The following is a 21,087-nucleotide window of genomic DNA, read 5'->3' as shown; positions in this document are numbered from 1 at the left end:
ACCTTAGTGTGGCTAGTAACGTCTTTGAAAGAAGAGGTTGCTTTTAAGTTCAACTTAATCGTCAAGCTTTTGCCAGGAACTGGACGCATTCAAGCCAAGCTGAGGCAACTTGTGGAATTCTGCCCCTTATTAATCCTTCAAGAGTGGACAATGGGGAGCATTCAGAAATCTTCAGCCAGGCAGTCTGAATGAGTTAGATCAGCTGGCACTAACTCGTTTGAAATAAGAGGTGGTACGTGAATGGGGATGGTGGCAACTTCTCTGTTGACCTCCAGGGACAGTTCTTCCATTTGAGGAATGAAAGATTGTGTTGCTCACCACCTTGAAAGACAACTCCTGGATGGGTCGGGGAGGGGTGGGGTTTGCGGTGGATGGGGACTCTAAAGTGTCGCTCTCTGCTCTCCCTGGCTCCACATCTTTAAAACAGTATTAACATTTCAAAGCAAAAGCACAGAGACTTTGCCGGCAGGCGACCATCAAAGCCACCCTGAAGACCGAAACAACGCATCTCATGCACAGACTGAGATCGACTCACTCTTCCATCTGGTTTTTGTCTTTCGATTTCGCCTCCGTTATCTTCTCCTGGCGCTTCTTGTCCATCTTCTTCTTCAGTTCCTTCTTCTCCCTGGAAAGAACAGCAGAGGAAACATTGACTCGCCTTCGCAAATTTCAGCCGGAGATTAGCCGGAGACATAAAAGTTATGAAAGTTGTATGTCAGGGGCTTACTTTTCACAGAGCTCCCTCAGTTTCTTCAACTGGTTGGCTTGGCATTCCTCAGCGATTTCTGTCAGCTTTTGCACAAGCTGTGAAAATTAGAAGTCAACAACAGGTGAACTTTATGGCAGGGTTACTGAGGTCCTACTTTCCTGTGAGAGATCAAGAGAGAATGGATAATGTTTGCACTTCTCAGATACGTCCCTTTATAAGACTAGATACCTTCATTTCTAAGTGAACATATGAGGAAGGAACAAGAGTTGGTTGCTTGGGTCTTCAAGTCTGCTCCTCCGTTGAACAGGAACACGGCTGATCCAATTTGAACCTCAACTCTATATTCCTGTATATCTCTGATAATATTTCATCCCAACCATACAACTATTGGGCTAGAATCTGCTGACAGAATAATGGTAAAGCAATTGACACTTGCTGCTATTTATACTTCAGGCACAGAGTAGATGTGTGGTTAAATGGAAGTAATTGTTTGAGTTGTGGTTTTCCGCCAGTAGTTTTAAGAAGGTGATCTCTTGTCTTTGGCCACATCCCTTTTTTGGCAGGAATTTGCTGCATTTACGCATTAATTGCCTCTCAAAAATGACATGGGTTGGAGGGTTTGAGCTTCACATTTCAAATGATAATAATAATTTGCGTAACAGGAGAAAAAGGTGCGGAAGGGTTGACAACTCGATTAATACTGAAGGGAACAGTACCATGGAGGAGGCAGTGATGATTTAGAGACCCCATAAACTCCATGGATATTCAAAGAGCAAGTTAAAACATTTGAACATATCATTTGTTGTTTGTAGGTAACAGGTCCCTTGATATGAATGTATGTTGCTCCTTGCAAGAAGACATAACCTACATTTCAAGCTCAGATGACCATCTGAAATTAGTTGCTACTGTAGCTATCAGCACACTCAAGATTGTTTGGCAAGTGCTGCCCATTTGTGGAATCACATCAAAGAGAAGAAGTTTTGGTTAGGATTTTGCAAGTGTGGACTGGTTAAGTACAAGTCAGTATTTTGCCTTTTTCAAACAAGGTAAGGGTCATGCTGCTTGATGTCACTAACCAATTATTGCAACTTACAGCCAAGGTAACACATCGACGCTGAGAGTCATGCACAATGCAGTTTAATGACATGCTAGACAGAATGTCTTTTGAGTTGACATCTGGTCATTTAAAATTTATTGTTGTTGTAAGGAAACATGCCCCCCAATGATCACGTGACTAAACCAAGCGGATGGAGTGAGGATGCAGATTGGTTACAATCTCACTGAATAGCAAATACAAGAGGCTGAATAGTCTAGCCCTTTTCCTATATTTCTGGGTACTACCCTTTATTAGGAAGATATAAATGCATTGGAGACAGAGCAGAAGTGATTTACACGAATGCTTCCAGGGATGAGAAACTTCAGCTATGAGGATAGATGAAAGACGTTGGGACTGTTCTCCCTGGAGAAAAAAAAGGCTGTGAGGGGATCAGATATAGCTTTTCAAAATCACATGTGGACTGTACAGAATAGAGAGAGAGAAGTGTTCCAGGTCATACTAAGAAAAATGAATAAGAGGGTTAAATTTGAGGTGACATGGTGGCTCTGTAGTTAGCACTGCTACCTGACAGCACCAGGCACCTGGGTTCAATTCCAGCCTTGGGCGACTGTCTCTGTGGGGTTTGGACATTCACCCTGTGTCTGTGTGAGTTTGCTTTGGTTTCCTCCCACGGTCTGAAGATGAGTATATTAGGGCAGAATGGCTATGCTAAATTGCCCATAGTGTTCAGAGATGTGTGGGTTAGCCGTGGGAAATGTGGGGGTTGTGAGTCTGGCCGTGATGCTCTTGAGAAAGCCAGTATGAATTCAATAGACCAAATGGCCTGTTTCTTCCCTGTAGGAAGTCTATGATTTAAAGCGACTTGCAAATGAAGCACGGCTGATGTGTAAAAAAGTTTTTTTGTCACATAGAGAGTAGTTAGGATGTGGAATGCACTGCCTGGAAATATGTTGAAACTTTATTGCTGGAACAGCACAGCAGGTCAGGCAGCATCCAGGGAACAGGAGATTCGACGTTTCGGGCACAGGCCCTTCTTCAGGAATGAGCAGAGAGTGTTCAGCAGGAGAAGATAAAAGGTAGGGAGGAGGGACTTGGAGGAGGGGCGTTGGAAATGTGATAGGTGGAAAGAGGTCAAGGTGAGGGTGATAGGTCGGAGTAGGATGGAGGCGGAGAGGTCAAGAAGAAGACTGCAGGTCAGGAAGGCGGTGCCGGGCTGGAGGGATTCGGCTGAGACAAGGTGGGGGGAGGGGGGATGAAGAAACTGGTGAAGTCCAAGTTCATCCCCTGTGGTTGGAGGGTTCCCAGTCGGAAGATAAGATGCTCCTCCTCCGACCGTCGCGTTGTTGTGGTTTGGCGGTGGATGAGTCCAATGACCTGCATATCCTCGGTGGAGTGGGAGGGGGAGTTGAAATGCTGTGCTACAGGGTGGTTGGGTTGGTTCGTCCGGGTGGCCCAGAGGTGCTCTCTGAATCGCTCCGCAAGTAGGCGGCCTGTCTCCCCAATATAGAGGAGGCCACACCGGCTGCAGCGGATGCAGTAGATGATGTGGGTGGAGGTGCAGGTGAATCTGTGGCAGATATGGGAGTTTCCTTTGGGGCCTTGGAGAGAAGTGAGGGGGGAGGTGTGGGCGCAAGTGTTGCACCTCCTGCGGTTGCAAGGGAAGGTGCCGGGAGTGGAGGTTGGGTCGGTGGGGGGTGTGGATCTGACAAGGGAGTCGCGGTGGGAGTGGTCTCTACGGAAAGCTGATAGGGGAGGGGAGGGAAATATATCCTTGGTGCTGGGGTCTGTTTGGAGGTGGCGGAAGTGACGGCGGATGATGCGCTGTACATGGAGATTGGTGGGGTGGTAGGTGAGGACCAGTGGGGTTCTGTCCTGGTGGCGGTTGGAGGGGCGGGGCTCAAGGGCAGAGGAGCGGGAAGTGGAGGAGATGCGGTGGAGGGCACCGTCGACCACGTCGGGGGGGAAATTGCGGTCCTTGAAGAAGGAGGCCATCTGTGTTGTACGTATTTTGAACTGGTCCTCCTGGGAGCAGATGCGGCGGAGACGAAGGAATTGGGAGAATGGGATGGCGTTTTTATAGGGGGCAGGATGGGAGGAGGTGTAGTCCAGGTAGCTGTGGGAGTCGGTTGGTTTGTAGTAGATGTCCGTGTTGATTCGGTCGCCTGAGATAGAAACAGAAAGGTCTAGGAAGGGGAGGGAGGAGTCCGAGACTGTCCAGGTGAATTTGAGGTCGGGGTGGAAGGTGTTGGTGAAGTGGATGAACTGTTCAACCTCCTCGTGGGAGCACGAGGTAGCGCCGATACAGTCATCTATGTAGCGAAGGAAAAGATGGGGGGTGGGGCCAGTGTAGTTGCGGAAGATGGATTGTTCCACATACCCTACGAAGAGGCAGGCATAGCTGGGGCCCATGCGGGTGCCCATGGCTACTCCTTTTGTTTGGAGAAAGTGGGAGGATTGGAAAGAAAAGTTGTTCAGGGTGAGGACCAGTTCGGTCAGTCGAAGGAGGGTGTCGGTGGAAGGGTACTGGGTGGTACGGCGGGAAAGGAAGAAGCGGAGTGCTTTGAGTCCTTCGTGATGGGGGATGGAGGTGTACAGGGACTGGATGTCCATGGTGAAGATGAGGCGTTAGGGACCGGGGAAGCGGAAATCCTGGAGGAGGTGGAGGGCGTGGGTGGTGTCACGAACGTAGGTGGGGAGTTCTTGGACTAATGGGGACAGGACCGTGTCGAGGTATGCCGAGATGGAAATATGGCAGAGGCAGGTTCAATTGAGGCATTCAAGAGGGGCATTAGATGGTTATTGGGATAAAAATGGTGCTTAGGGATTTGGGGAAATGGCAGATGACTAGTTCAAAAACACCTTCTTTCCTGCTGTTATAAGACTGCTGAATGGACCTCTCAAATTTAAAATCTAATGTTGATCTTGTTGTTTGTTTACCTTCTCTGCAGCTGTAACCTTGTATTCCTTGCTCTGTTCAATCACCCTATGATCTTTGTATGCTTATGGTCTGCTTATGAACTACACACAAAACAAAACTTTTCACTGTACTTAGGTACACCTGACAATATTAAATCAAACCAAACTAGGTAAGAGAGCTTGTATAGTCACGATGGGCCGAATCTCTTCCTTGGGGCCATAACAATCCTGTGCTTCTGTGACACGGGGCCTTTTTCACCGACAGAGCTTGGTATGAGGCTGGAGAAAATTTGCAGGGTCGTGGGGTGTGTTGGTATGCAGAGAAAATTGGAAAAATAAGGTGAAGGTGACATTAGATTACCTACACTGTGGAAACAGGCCCTTCGGCCCAACAAGTCCACACCGACCCACAACCCACCCAGATCCATTCCCCTACACCTAACACTACGGACAATTAAGCATGGCCAATTCACCTGACCTGCACATCTTTGGACTGTGGGAGGAAACCAGAGCATCCGGAAGAAACCCACGCAGACACGGGGAGAATGTGCAAACTCCACACAGCCTGAGGTGGGAATTGAACCCGGGTCTCTGGTGCTGTGAGGCAGCAGTGCTAACCACTGTGCCGGCAAGAAATGCAGCACGCAACGTAGTTGGCAGGATTCGACCCTACGCTGGGTAACCCCAATGGATTTCTAATCCAACGCCTTAACCACTCGGCCACGACTACATCGATTGGCGAGCCAGGTAGGATTCTTAAAGAAAAAAAGGACTTGTATTTGTAGAGCACCTTCTGTAACCACCAACATATCAAAAAGCCCAAGAGACAATGAAGCACGTTTTTGGCTGATTGATGACTAAATATTGGCAAGGACACCTGAGATATCTCTCTTGGTGTTCTTCAAAATAATGGGTGCGGGTGGGGAATTCTTTGCATACAGCCACAAGGGAAGTTGGGATATGCATTCAAATGCTCCACCCTAACACTGGCACCTCTGACTTCGCTGGGATCATCTGTCTACATTTTTGGACAGACTTGAAACCCAAGCTTCATACAAACAAGGAACAAATGTAGGCCACTGGGCCCTTCAAGCTCCTGCACTCAATAAGGTCACGGCTGATCTGATTTCAATTTCAACTCTTGCACATGCTCTGATAATCTTTCATCCCTCTTGGCATTCTAGAACCTTTCTATCTTTGTCTCAAAGATGATTAACGATTCTGCATCCACTGTCCTTTGCCAAATGGAATTCCAAAGACTCTGAGCTCTCTGAGAAAAAAAAGTTTCCTCATCTTTGTGTTAAATTGATGACCACTCATTTTTAAGCGATGAACCCTGGTTCTAGGTTCTCCTACAAGAGGAAACAAGAGGAAGGTGGCACTATGGCTCAGTGGTTAGCACTGTTGCCTCACAGCACCAGGGTCCCAGGTTTGATTCTGGCCTCGGGCGACTGTCTGTGTGGAGTTTGCACAGTCTCCCTGTGTCTGCGTGGGTTTCCTCTGTGTTTTCCAGTTTCCTCCCACAGTGCAGGCCAGGTGAATTGGCTGTGCTAAATTGCCCGGCATTAGTCAGAGGGAAATGGGTCTGGGTGGGTTACTCTTCAGAGGGTTGGTGTGGACTTGTTGGGCCGAAGGGCCTGTTTCCACACTGTAGGAAATCTAATCCTTTTTTTAGCTACCTGGTCAAGTCCCCTCAGGATCTTATATGTTTCAATTTAGTTACCTCTGACTTTCTTAAACTCCACAGGATCCAGCCTAGTCTGTCTAGCCTTTCCTTATGAGGCAACTCACTCATTCTATATATTAGTCCAGTAAACCTTCCCTGTACTAGTTCCAATCCTTCTGTACATACACTGACCAGTCTTGTATATAGTTTCAGGCAGAATGGCTGAAAGTTCTGCAAATATAATGACCTCCAAAATGACTTACATTTTAATTATTTTGAAGACATTTAAGAGAGGCCATTTTTATAACACGTCAGTGCAAATGACCCATAGCAATTTACACACAATAGATGGTTTGACTGCAGTGGAACCATTGTGACAAAAGTGCTTGGGACAGAATAGCTCAGAATTCTTCAACTGTAGTGTTCCAATAATTATTAAAGTTGCACTCAAACTTGAGGTTTGAATTGCTTGCTGCCTGTGTCCTGACTGGCACCATGTTCTATTCACCTATCCCTCATGTGTTCACTGACCTTCATGGGCTCCCTGTCAAGCAAAGACTCAATTTTAAATTTCCAATCCTTGCTTTTAACAATCAAACTAGCTGAAACCCTCCATGCGGTTCCTATCAATATCTAAGTTATTAAATCCACAGTAAATACAGATAATAACCTAAGACACCACAACAAAGGGAAATGAGCTCATTAGCTAGACAGCCTGTTCAGGAACACATGGCTATAATTGGTGTGTAATGCAGATGCATTCTGGCTACCTGTCACATCAGAAATGTAACTGCTCAACTGCAAAGACCAAAGACAGAGTTCAAAATGCGACCAGACCTGAAAAGTTAAAAATCACACAGAGAACACAGGGGGCTAACACCTTCAACATATTGGAAATGTGTTGCTGGAAAAGCGCAGCAGGTCAGGCAGCATCCAGGGAACAGGGGAATCGACGTTTCGGGCATAAGCCCTTCTTCAGGAATGGGGAAAGTTTGTCCAGCAGGCTAAGATAAAAACAAACTTTCCCCATTCCTGAAGAAGGGCTTATGCCCGAAACGTCGATTCCCCTGTTCCCTGGATGCTGTCTGACCTGCTGCGCTTTTCCAGCAACACATTTCCAGCTCTGATCTCCAGCATCTGCAGACCTCACTTTCTCCACCTTCAACATATTGTCTAGCTAACACCAATTGTTACAGTTAACCTGAGAATCCAACTTTTAAAAAAGCTTTCATCAAACAGATGAAAGACTCAACAGACAATCAAGGTATTTTTCAATGTATAATTCCAGTTACATCACACTGTAAACTTTTGCTATAAATTCTGTGCCTTACAATTGTGTCCTCCACAACCACCTGATGAAGGAGCGGCGCTCCGAAAGCCGGTGCTTCTAATTAAACCTGTTGGATTATAACCTGGTGTTGTGTGATTTTTAACTTTGTACACCCCAGTCCAACACCGGCATCTCCAAATCAGACCTGAAAAGAAAATGGTTGTGGGGAGTGTGTTTGCAAAGCAAATTGAAGTTAGAGGAAATTGATCTTGGATCGTGAAGATCTGAGATTGTGGATATGTCACTTTCAACAATGGGAAAGACAGGATGAAGATTATGTGTGGAATGCATATCTGGATGAAGAAAAGGAGAAATTTGGAGGAACAGCGCACAAGATTAAAGAAGAATGACCATTAAATGGGGAAAATGGGAAACAAACTGCTTGAAAAGAATGATATCAGAAGGAAGATACTGAAACTATTAAGTACTGTCCAGTTTGTAGACTGACTAATTTGCCATAAAATGCAAAATTATTTTTCTCATGTTAAATCATGGGTTGGGATCATTTGTCATGGTGAAACCTTTTCACCACTCATTGAACATTCCCAGATGCTTTTAATTATTTTGAAGATGTTTAAGAAAGGCCCTTTTATAACATGTCAGTGCAAATGGCCCATAGCAATTCACATGCAATGGATGATTTGACTGCAGTGGAATCTTTGTTAATTGAGCATTTAGGGAGAATAGCTGAAAATTTGACGTTAAAAATCACACAACACCAGGTTATAGTCCAATAGGTTTAAATGGAAGCACACTAGCTTTCGGAGCGACGCTCCTTCATCAGGTGATAGGAGCATCGCTCCGAAAGCTAGTGTGCTTCCAATTAAACCTGTTGGACTATAACCTGGTGTTGTGTGATTTTTAACTTTGTACACCCCAGTCCAACACCGGCATCTCCAAATCATGAAAATTTGACAACTGTAATGACCCCACAACTGTTACAGTAGCACTTAAACTGGAGGTGATTTAACATGCTGTTGTCTGTGTTATTTACTGGGGTTGGTTGGATATGTGGCTTGCAATGTCGAGTGTTGCCAACAGTACGGGCTCAATTCCCGCACTAACTGGTGAAGGTCTCTTCTCCTTAACCTCTCCCCTGAGCTCAGGCATGTTGACCCTCAGGTGAAACCACCACCAGTCATCTCTCTCTCTCTCTCTGTATAGTCCAGCATGGCTACCTTACTGGCTCTGTGTTCTGTTTATTTATTGTCCTTACCCATCCAGCTGGTCGTGGTGACAGTTCTGGAACATGCTGTTGAAGAATCCTTGGTGAATTTCAGCAGTGCAACTTGTCAATCGTACAAGTTGCTACTGGGTACTTGCAAAAGAAGCAATCTTTTTCACACAGTGAGCAGTTACGGTAGAGGGTAATGGGCCCAGGGCAGACAGGTGGCACCAGCCAAGTTTGGGATTATGGGAAGCAGGGACTGGTTGGACCGAAGGCTCTGTTTCTGCGCTATATGACTCTACGATCTGGAATGCACTTTCCGAAAGTGTGGTGGAGCCAAAATCGACGAATTGCAGAGGAAATCGGATTGTTATCCAAAAGGGAGCATTCTGAAGAAGAGTCATATCAGACTCGAAATGTTAACTCTGCTTTCTCTCTGCACAGATGATGCCAATCCGGCTGAGTTTCTCCAGCAATTTCTGCTCCAGATTTCTGGCACCTGCAGCTCTTTGTTTTACTTAGTTTTCTTATTCATTCACGGGATGAGGGCATCGCTGGCTCGGCCAGCATTTATTGCCCATCCCTAATTGCCCAGAGGGCAGTTAAGAGTCAACCACATTATTATGGGTCTGGAGTCACATATAGGCCAGACCACGTAAGGATAGAAGTTTCCTTCCCTAAAGGACATTCGTGAACTAGATGGGTTTTCCCTGACAATCAACAATGGTTTTCATATACCCTCAATCCCAGATTTTTACTGAATTCAAATTGCACCATCCGCTGTGGAGGCATTCAAACCTAGGTCCCCAGAACATTACCTGTGTCTCTGGGGTAAGAGTTGAGAGTGTGTTGCTGGAAAAGCACAGCAGGTCAGACAGCATCCGAGGAGCAGGAAAATCCAGCATCTGCAGACCTTACTGTCTCCTCTCTGGGATAAGAGTCCAGTGTTAATACCACTAGGCCATCACTTCCCCCTCATTAGGATGTGTTAAGTGTTACTGGGAGATGATAGGGGAAAGGCAGAAGGAGAATTGCTCGTCCAGAGAGCGGGTGCAGATACAATGGGCTGAATGGCTTCAATCAGTGCTACAAGAATTCTGCAAAATCAACCAAAACAATGCATTGATTATCAGTGACACACATGCTGTAAAACAAAACTCTGAGCAACACCTGCTTAACGTGCTCCCGCTTCTGGTATTTTTCACTGTAATACTGCTCCTGTCTCAGGTTTAACAGCTGTTGCTGCTGTTGTTCTTTGAGCTCTGCTAACTTCTGCGTCATCTCTGCGTCAAGGGCAGAAAGCTCTTGCTCGACGCTGGAACTGGGATGTTCCGGGCTCGCTGATTCAGGCCTGTCAGTTCAAAAAGAGAAACCGTGTCATGTCCACATTTTCACACCAAAGTAAAAAAAATCTCGAAATATTTTTCTTTGTGCCTGTTTGTCGATATTTGAGACTGTATCATACATGCAGAATACCTCAATTGGCATGCTCTGAAGAGTCATCGCGACTCGAAACCTTAGCTTGCTCTTTCTCCATGGATGCTGCCTGACCCACTGTGATCTCCAGCATTGGTTGTCTTCAGTACAGACTTCAACACCAGCAACAACTTGCTCCTTCTCTGATAGACAAAGATGAACCTAAGGACCCTTTGTTTCACTCAGCTCAAATCATAGAATCTCTACAGTGTGGAAACAGGCCATTCAGCTTTACAAGTCCAGACCAACCTTCCGAAGAGTAACCCACCCAGACCCATTCCCTTACTACTGTACATTTACCCCTAACTAATGCACCTAGCCTACACATCCCTGAACACAATGCACAATTTTAGCATGGCTAATCCAACAAACTTGCACATCTTTGGACTGTGGGAGGAAGTCAGAGCACCCACATGGACACAGGGAGAACATGCAAACTCCACACAGTCACCTGAGGCTGGAATTGAACGTGGGTCCCTGGCACTGTGAGGCAGCAGTGTTAACCACCGAGCCACCGTGCTACAAAGACCCAGTCAAAAGAAGAGTCAATTTTCTCTTGTTGTGACTGGCATTTCCTAATTATCTTTTATGTTTCCCAGCACTGATGCCCTGCATATCCAACATTGTGAACATTTCCTTGTTAATTGAAGAAAATGATTGTTTAAAATATTCAAATGATACGAGAGGTTCCTGCCTAGTTTAGCCTCTAAGAATCCTCATTCATGTTTTCCAATCCCTTTTCTGCCATCCTTGTCTGTCTCTGTGGCACGGTGCATCTCTGCAGGCCTTTCCAATTGACCTGCACTGCTCCAAGTCTGGTTTCCCTTCCCCCCGCTGCACCCGATTTCCATCACTTCACCATTAGTGGGTGCTCCTTCAGCCACCTAGACCCTGAACTCAGGTATTTTCTAACTTCACGTCACTGTCGCTGTGTCAAAATCCTGGAATTCCCTCCCTAATGGGTCCATGAATAGCACATGGACGACGACGGTTCAAGAAGTCAGCTCGCCACCACCTCAAGGGGCAACTAGGGACGGCCAATAAAAATTGTTGACCCAGTCACATCGCGGGAGTGAATAGAAGGAAAAAAAATCCTCTCTGCCTTTGTATCTCTCTCTCTCTTTAAGATACTCCATGAATTCTTCCCCATCTTTACCGATGTCTCCTTAAATTGCTTAACTTCAAAGATAGTCTGATACCGTTTTTGCCAATCATTGTGTGCTGTTTTGCGGTGCTTGAGGAAGGCACGTGGTTATTCTTAACATCAGCTGATTCATTCTGATCCCTTTGAAACAGTTTGACAGGCACCGAAGAGAACAGCAACAAGTGCCAAACAAAAGTGGAGAGGGGACAAGTAAATATGGTGAACTCATCAGTTACACAAATACACAACCATGGGGGATTCACCAAAGGAGACAAACTGGAAATCTGCAGCTCAAGGAGAAAATACTTGAAAGATAAAGCAGATCTGACAGCATCTGGAAGAGTAAAGGATGGATTATAGAGTCAGAGAGATGTACAGCATGGAAACAGACCCTTTTGGTCCAACTCATCCATGCTGACTAGATATCCTAAATTAATCTAGTCCTGTTTGCCAGCGTTTGGCCCATATCCCTCCAAACCCTTCCTATTCATATACCCATCTAGATGCCTTTTAAATGTTGTAATTGTACCAGCGTCCCCCACTTCCTCATTCCATACACAAACCACCCTCTGCATGAAAAAGTTTGCCCCTGAGAGATCCCTTTTAAATCTTTCCCCTCTCACCTTAAACCTATGCCCTGTATGATGTGAAGTTTCCGGTGTTGGACTGGGGTGGACAAAGTCAGAAGTCACAGGGCAACAGGTTATAGTCCAACAGGTTTATTTAAAATCACAAGCTTTCAGAGTGCTGCTCCGTTGTCAGGCGGAGTTTTCACGAAGGAGCAGTGCTCTGAAAGCTTGTGAATTTAAATAGACCTGTTGGATTATAGCCTGTGGTCCTGTGACTTCTGACTTTGCCTAATCCCTCTTGCTTTGTCCTCCCCCAACCCTGGTTTAAGGTGGCCTGTTTCTTAAAGGGAGCACGTGCAAACTCATCAAAATCGCTCAAGGATCAATGGTGCTAATTGTAACTCGCTGGATGAATAATGGGTGATAACGCAGCTATGTTAAAGAACATGGTGTTGCAGGACCACAGAAGTGTTAGGGCACACAGAAGAGTCCATTTCACCCATAGGGACTGACTGAGAGGAAGAAATGGATGCCCATTCTGATCCCAGTTTCCAGTACCCGTCCTGTAGCCTTGCTGGTTCCAGCACTTCAGGAGCAGCAAATTCCAGACACACACCACCTTCTGGGTGAACAAGTTTTCCCTCAAATCTCCTCTAATCCTCTAGCAAACACCTTCAGTCTGTGTCTCCTGGTAACTAAATGCTTTGCTGGGCAAAACAAGTCTGTCCTATCCACTCTACTTGGACTGCTCATTACATTGTACACTTTAATTAAATAATTAAATTGAATTAAACCGTCAGCCTCTAAGGAAAACAACAAGCAATCTGTCCTCAATGCTACAGCTTTCAAGATTGACCAATATTCTCATAAATCTCCCCTGTCCTCTCTCTAGAATGATTATGTCCTTTCGATAATGCAGTGACCAGAACTCAACACAAATCGCCAGCTGGGGTCAAACCAGTTCCAGGACCACATCCCTGGTTTTGTTTTCTATACTTTGTCCAACGAAGGAAAGCACTTGACATGCTCTTTTTACCCTTAGCCATCCATCCTTATACCTTCAAGGACAAGTCCTGTGCACTTCTTTCCCAATGTCCTCCTGTTTATTGTGCACTTCTGAGTTTTGTTTACCCTCCCCAAATGTATCTCCATACTGAACTCCATTAACCATTTTTCTGCCCAGCTAAACCACCAATCATATTCTGGAGTCAGCCGGTGTCCTTTTCACTATCAACAACACAGTCAATTTTTGATTCATCTACAAATATCCCAATGATGCCTCCCTCAGTCCAATCATTCAAAATCATTACCATAACAAATCATAGTTGAACACATTATAAGTTAAGAAGCAGATATTACAGGACAGCTGGGAAATGGAGTAGCAGGCAGAGTTGCAACATTGCATACACACAGCATATGGAACTCTAATGGTGAACTCTCTTAAAGGCATGGTGCACATTCAACATTAGTCATTCGGCACCTGTTCTATCCTTCCTCGAATCATCCATTTTCTAACAGGGCAAAAGGCAACTTAGTATCACTCACCAGCAGCTGAGTTTTGGAGACAGCAGAATTGTTTGGATCCCCTCACATCAAGGATTGAAAGATCGTTAATAAATTTAGCACCAGGCCAAGTTGTGGCCAACACGAAGACAGGGCCTTCATCAGTGATTGGGAATATCATGCATGTTTGAATTTACAGCTGCCACATTGCCAATGGTGCGTGCTTGGGTGTCTACGGCTGACGCCAATGCATAAGAGCTGTGTCTTTTTGCAAGACTCCACAGGTCTCTGTATGTAAATCTGAGAGGGGGTGTTTGGCCACTAGGCGGGGCTGCATCGCAGGGAAATATAGAAGTATTTGAGTCACCTTTTCAAGTCCTGATACATCAGTTCGATTCATTAAAAAAGTGAATGGGATTGGGCTCACACTAAGCTCTTCCCCTTTATACTGGAATTAACTGCGATACGGAGGATTACGATTTAAAATGTAACTTAATATTGAGTCCTGTGGCGTATTGCGAGAGCTGACGTACATTGACACACTGGAAAGAACAGGAATATTTTCAAACTTTGCACCATTTTGGAATTACGGGGGGCTTGGCAAGCTCATGGTTCCCTATTGGCTTCTCAATGACAAGTTTGGGTTTCTTTGGGTTGGTAATGTCATTTCCTGTGGTGACATCATTTCCTGTTCTTTTCCTCAGGGGGTGGTAGATGGGGTCTAACCCGATGTGGTTGTTGATTGAGTTCCGGTTGGAATGCCATGTTTCTAGGAATTCTCGTGTGTGTCTCTGGTTGGCTTGTCCTAGGATGGATGTGTTGTCCCAGTCAAAGTGGTGTTTTTCCTCATCCGTATGTGAGGATACTAGTGACAGAGGATCATGTCGTTTTGTGGCTAGTTGATGTTCATGTATCCTTGGTGGCTAGTTTTTTGCCTGTTTGTCCAATGTAGTGTTTGTTATAGTTCTTGCACGGTATTTTGTGAATGATATTAGTTTTGCTTGTTGCCTGTTTAGTGTCTTTCACAAACCCACCAACACACTAAAACAGCAGCTAATGAACTTGAAAGACTCTATACCGACAACAAGCAAAACTAATGTCATTTACAAAATACCTTGCAAGGACTGTAACAAACACTACATTGGACAAACAGGCAGAAAACTAGCCACCAACTAGCCACAAAACGACATGACCCTCTCTCACTAGTATCCTTACATATGGATGAGGAGGGACACCACTTTGACTGGGACAACACATCCATCCTGGGACAAGCCAAACAGAGACACACACGAGAATTCCTAAAAGCATGGCATTCCAATTGGAACTCTATCAACAAACATATCGAGATAGACCCAATCTACCACCCCCTGAGAAAAAGAACAGGAAATGACATCACCACAGGAAATGACATCATCACAGGAAATGAAATTACCAACCCAAAGAAACCCAAACATATAAATAGAAAGTAGGAATTTTCAGCATTGCTTCGCCTGAGGTCCACTGAAGATGTTCCTTAGTAGGGTGATGAAACGTCTGGAAATGAACACTCCAGCTCAGCGAGCAAACCTACATCCAGGGACAGGGGTTCTAAGATTCCAAGTGTCACCCCATGTTCTTTCCCAGCTTGTTCACACAATGGGGACAATGTGCCCCCAGGAAGGAAACATGGGCTGAAATTACCTTATTCCTTCCAATACACTGCTTAAGCAAAACGTCCCCTGTCCTACAAGGCTCATTTCTGGCTGGATCTTACATTTTCTTTTGGTTAGCTGTGTTGGGTTTTTGGAGAGATATGAGACCTCGCAACATTTTTCGCCATGCCTGACCAAATGTTCCTTACTAACCACCAACCCTGCCTCTACGGCATCCCTCACATCTGGCCCTAACCCTGTTTTTCTGACAACAATTCACCACTCAGTGGCTATACAGTGAAGGACCATTTCAATTCTCCTTCCCACTCCCTTTCGAATCCAGTCCTTGGTAGTATAGTGGTTAGTATCCCTGCCTGTCACGTGGGAGTCCGGGGTTCAATTCCCCACCGGAGAGGCTGCTACATTGGGGTGGCACGGTGGCTCAATGGTTAGCACTGCTGCCTCACAGCACCAGGGTCCAAGGTTTAATTCCAGCCTTGGGCGACTGACTGTGTGGAGTTTGCACGTTCTCCCCGTGTCTGTGTGGGTTTCCTCCGGGTGCTCTGGTTTCCTCCCACATTTCAAAGATATGCAGGTTAGGGTGAATTGGCCATGCTAAGTTGCCCATCGAGCTAGATGAATTAGACAGAGGGAAATGGGTCTGGGTGGGTTACTCTTTGGTGGATCGGTGTGGACTGGTTGGGCTGAAAGGCCTCTTTTTCACACTGTAGGGAATCTAATCATATGACTGTCCTTGGCCTCCTCCATTGCCACAACGAACCAAACTGCAAATTGGAGGGACAACATCTCACCTTCCGCTTGGGCAGCCTGGAGGACTCAAAGTTGAGTTCTCTAATTTCAAATAATCTCCCTTCCCAGCCCCTCCCCCTCCCTTCCACTGCTCTCTGCCACCAAGCGGATTAATTCCTCCCATTGACCAACCAGATCGTACCCTCTACCTGTCTTCACCTATCCCCACTTCACTACCCTGCCTCCAACCACCCCTTTATCTGCAGCTCTCCCCACACCCAACCCCAGTTCTGAAGAAAGGTTATACCTGAAACATTGACTTCTCCACCTGCTGATGCTGTCTGGCTTGCTGTGTTTTTCCAGCTTCCTGCTTGTCTGTTCCAGTGAAGGACAGACAGCCCTTGAGTCTGTGTCATCATTGAGAGGCTCACTGTGCATCCAGGCAAACATTGGCAATCTAGCATCGCCCCGCACCAGCGATGTGATGCCACAAAGCCACAGTGTTGTATCCCAACCCCTCCACACACACAACCAGCATGGCTGGCACTCCCGATCACCCTAGTTACCGTTTAAACACTGGGCCATCCACTTCCCTGTCCTTCAGTACAACCCGCATGAAGACCCTGTCTGTGTCCCTGCTACTCTTAACCCAGTGCCCAGTAATTAACAGCCCAAGTCTGGTATGACCCTTTTATGAAGGAGTCTGAAGGAGACTCAGACCAGAAGCGACTCTGTTCCTTCCTCCACAGACGCCTGCTCAGTTTGTCCAACATTCTCCATGTTTGTTTTGGATTTCCAGCATCTGCAGTATTTTGCTTTTCTTACAGCAGAGATAAGCCATTTGAGCGTGCCTCGCCAGGCAATATGTTAGGAAGTAGGATAGAGAAACAGGAGAAGGCCATTTGGCCCATCAAGCCTGCTCCTCCCATCAGTTAGATCATGGACTGCCATTGACTTCAATGTCATTTCCCCACATCACCCTTTGATACCTTTCAATAGACAGATACCTATTAATGTCTTCAACGTGATTGAGCCCCCACAGTACTCTGCATGAGAGAATTCCAAAAATGACCACCCTAGACTGAAGACGTTCCTCCTCATCTCAGTCCTCAGGGGCCCTATCTCTTATTCTGAGATTGTACCCCATCTTTTAAGAGCAACTGTGCAAGCCAGGACAATCATCCTTCCTGCATCTACGCCCTGCAAGATCACGGCTGTTTTGACTCCACTTTTCTGTCTGTCTGTAATTCATGACCCTTCACATCCTTGTCAATAAACAGACATTCAATAAACTTCCCTCCAATACCAATGCTCACTAGTTGCAATGTCCACCATCTACAAGATGCACTGCAAAAATCTACCAAAGATCCTCAGACAGCACCTTCCAAACCCACAACCACTTCCATCTAGAAGGACAAGGGCAGCAGACACTTGGGAACACCCACCCCTGAAGTTTCCCTCCAAGTTACTCACCATCCTGACTTGAAAATATATTGCTGTTCCTTCAGTGTCACTGGGTCAAAATCCAGGAACTTACCCCTCCCCACCCTCTGCAGCACCCCCCCCCCCCCCCCAACTAAAGGCACTGTGGCTCTATCTGCAGCAAGTGGAGGGCAGCAGTTCAAGAGGGCAGCTCACCACCACCTTCTCAAAGGCAAACAGAGATGAACAATAAATGCTGGCCCAGGTAATGACGCCCATGTCCTGTGAGGAGGTTAAAAAAAAAGAATCTGCTCCTCATCTCTGTCTCAAATGAGAATTGCCTTAATTTGAAACTGTGGTATGACATGCTTCTAAAATGAGAAAACTGGACTGTTTGTGTCACATGATGGGAAGATTTTGAAGGAACAAACGCAGTCATTTGAAACGTACAGAGAAGCTGTGCCAGGGAGAGGAAAAACTGACGCAGGGTTATCTACTCATTGACTTCGCTGATTACACTGAAAAAGTAATTGACCAGAACAAGGCATCTTCTCTAAAGTTAGCTGATTGAATGAACTCATCCAGGACTGGCTTGACAGCAATTTGAAAGCACTTTAACTTCAACTGAGCAACATAATATCACAGAGCATCGGTCTCTATCCTAGTCAAGCAGTGTTTAATTGGGTAATCCTTGAGCAAAGATACGACGAGTGCTGGTAATACATTAAGTAGAGACTGTGGCCTCTCATTCACACAAAGGTTGATGAGTCAAGTTGTAATAATCCCAGTCCCATGCCTCCAACGCCTGGAGGAGGAACGCCTCATATTCCGCCTTGGGACCCTGCAACCACACGGCATAAATGTGGATTTCAACAGCTTCCTTATTTCCCCTCCCCCCCCCACATTATCCCAGTCCCAATCCTCCAACTCGGTTCTGCCCTCCAGACCTGTCCATCACTCCCCTCTCTGACCTATCACCTTCTCCCTCACTTTTATCCACCTATTGCTTTCCCAGCTATCTCCCCCAACCCCAAGCCCCTCCCATTTATCTCTCGCCCTGACCCACAAGCCTCATTCCGGATGCTGACTGACTGGCTGTGCGTTTCCGGCACCACACTCTCGATATTGTAATATCTCACTTCCTTGATCCTGTATAATGTACCATGTTGATTATGCACAAGCTTCTGTCTTCCAGCTACATCCAATTAACTCAAACTTTATTTTTCCTAATAAAACAAATGGCAACTAAAAGGGATACCATTAAACAAATCATTCAATCATGAGCCAGCTTAGAAACCACCAGCTCAGATTCAAGCACAGCCTCTTCCCTGCTGTTATCAGACTTATAAACAGACCTCTCATACATTAGAGTTGATCTTTCTCTGCTCTGTCTCTGTAGCTGTAACACTATATTCTGTTCTATTAGCCTGATTTACTTACGTAACGTTTGATTTGTCTGGTTAGCACGCAAAACAATACATTTGTGGGCGGCACGGTGGCACAGTGGTTAGCACTGCTGCCTCACAGCGCCTGAGACCCGGGTTCAATTCCCGCCTCAGGCGACTGACTGTGTGGAGTTTGCACGTTCTCCCCGTGTCTGCGTGGGTTTCCTCCGGGTGCTCCGGTTTCCTCCCACAGTCCAAAGATGTGCAGGGTCAGGTGAATTGGCCATGCTAAATTGCCCGTAGTGTTAGGTAAGGGGTAAATGTAGGGGTATGGGTGGGTTTCGCTTCGGCGGGTCGGTGTGGACTTGTTGGGCCGAAGGGCCTGTTTCCACACTGTAATGTAATGTAATGTAATCTAATCTAATCTAATTTCACTGTATCTCGGTACATGTGACAATAATAACTCAAATCATATTAAAAATCAGACAAGACCATTCTCAATCAGCTTCCAGTTAAATAAATAAGAAGGACAAACAAACTAAAATTCTACTCTGCAGTTATTGTGCAGTCATGACGTGGAGGTGCTGGTGGTGGATTGGGGTGGACAAAGTCAGAAGTCACATGACACCAGGTTATAGTCCAACAGGTTTATTTGAAATTACAAGCTTTCAGAGTGCTGCTCCTCCATCACGTGAAATAAACTGATAAAGGAGCAGCACTCTGAAAGCCTGTGAATTCAAATAAACCTGTTGGACTGTAACCTGGTGTTGTGTGACTTCTGACTTTGTCCAATCAGTAATTATTCCCCCCACCACTGTTGACTGAGGCTCTAAAATTAAAAGGTCCTAAAAACATTTAAAAATGCAAGTTTGACAATATTAGAATGAGATGAAGTTATCAATCGTGCTTTTGGAACGTTTTTCCCTTGAGGCCTTGGCATCCATCAGATGCCTGAGCTTGTAGTTCATTTCATAAGTTCATAAAATATAGGAGTAGAATTAGACCATTCTGCCCATTGAGCCTGCTCCGCCATTCCATCATGGCTGATATGTTCCTCACCCTCACTTTCCTGCCTTCATCCTATAACCCTTCAACCCATCACCAATTAAAAATCTGTCCAACTCCTCCTTAAATTTACTCTCTGTCCACCGCAGTTTGGGGTAGCAAATTCCACGGACGCACAACCCTTTGGGAGGTACAGGCAGCAATTCCTTTGGGAGAGGTAGTTTCTCCTCAACTCTGTTTTAAATTTGCTCCCCCTTAACCTAAGACAATGACCTCTCGTCCTAGAATGCCCCACAAGAAGAAGCATTCACTCCACGTCTACTTCATCCACACCTTTCATCATCTTGAATACCTCAATTTGATCTCCCCTCATTTGTCTGAATTCCGGAGAGTTTGGGCCTAAACTGTTCAATCTCTCTCCTCATACAACAAACCCCTCATCTCTAGGATCAAGGTGTTGCCCTGGGTGTACAACCCCGTTAGCTGAAGGGAATCGACACCTGTACCTGCACTAGCAATTCTCAGAGTTTCCCATTTTCAAAGCTAACCAGTCCAACTCTGCGCTGAGAAGGACAAGGGCAGCAGATTCCTGGGAACACCACCAGCTGCAGTTCTCCGCCAGGCTTCCCATCATCCCGACTTGGAAATACACAACAATCGGTGATCATTCTCATGGCCACTGTCACCGGAACTTTATCTTCCAGAATTATTTAAAATTCCACCAAGTGCAGTGGTCGGATTAGAAACTCCTATTCCCAGAAGCAGAGGTGTGGCTTCTGGAGTATAAACCCAGTGACATCACCGCCAGACAACTGTGGGGCACTTTGCATTTATTTCCAAAACCAGCAAAGAAACATTTGCTTAAACTGCCACGGTGATGTTACCAGTCAATCGCTGTTTGAGAGGATTCACTGATGCTGACGGGGTGGAGTGTCCATGTCATTACAAGCATAACAGAGTGTGGACTAACTGTGAAGGGCTCTCTGCAGCTCCCTTGCACAGCAAGATCCAAACCAGCCCACCCAACAGTACTTCATCTAAATCCGCACATTCATGTTAATCCCTCTCCCTTTTGGGTGGTATCCCTTTCTCTAAAGGGATGCTGTCTACTCTGCCATTACTTGCAAGTCTGGGGTGGAGTTTACAATAGAACCTGTGCTGTGGAAAAACTTGGGATGGAAACTGAGACAGCAGCTCAGCGAAGCAATTACTTGGAGATTCATCCATCCATTCATCCACGTAGTCAGTTCCTACTCTTCATTTCAATCTAGGGAAACTTTTATTACCCTGTGCTGACTCACAAGATTCATCTCATGCTGTGAATCTGCAATGTGACCGTTTAATGTGCCTGATGTA

General features: G+C 45.8%; 1 protein-coding gene across 2 annotated transcripts in view; it reads right to left on the bottom strand.

Moving 5' to 3' along the window:
* The window catches only part of plcb1 (phospholipase C beta 1), an 867,193-nt gene that overhangs the window by 65,021 nt on the left and 781,085 nt on the right, over nt 1–21,087 (bottom strand). For both annotated transcript variants that reach the window (XM_043696584.2, XM_043696585.2), the window contains exons 28-30: nt 10,017–10,197; nt 728–804; nt 536–625 (exon numbers count right to left, since the gene is read on the bottom strand). In XM_043696584.2, the coding sequence (XP_043552519.1) occupies nt 536–625; nt 728–804; nt 10,017–10,197 (348 nt within the window). The remainder of the gene's footprint in view (nt 1–535; nt 626–727; nt 805–10,016; nt 10,198–21,087) is intronic.

This window comes from Chiloscyllium plagiosum, unplaced genomic scaffold (assembly GCF_037043375.1).
Source record: "Chiloscyllium plagiosum isolate Xiang-an unplaced genomic scaffold, Cpla_swu_hap1 HiC_scaffold_10, whole genome shotgun sequence".
NCBI classification, from domain to species: Eukaryota; Metazoa; Chordata; class Chondrichthyes; order Orectolobiformes; family Hemiscylliidae; genus Chiloscyllium; species Chiloscyllium plagiosum.
The sequence above is the reverse complement of the archived record's forward strand: the minus strand, read 5'-3'. Positions and strand labels throughout refer to the sequence as shown.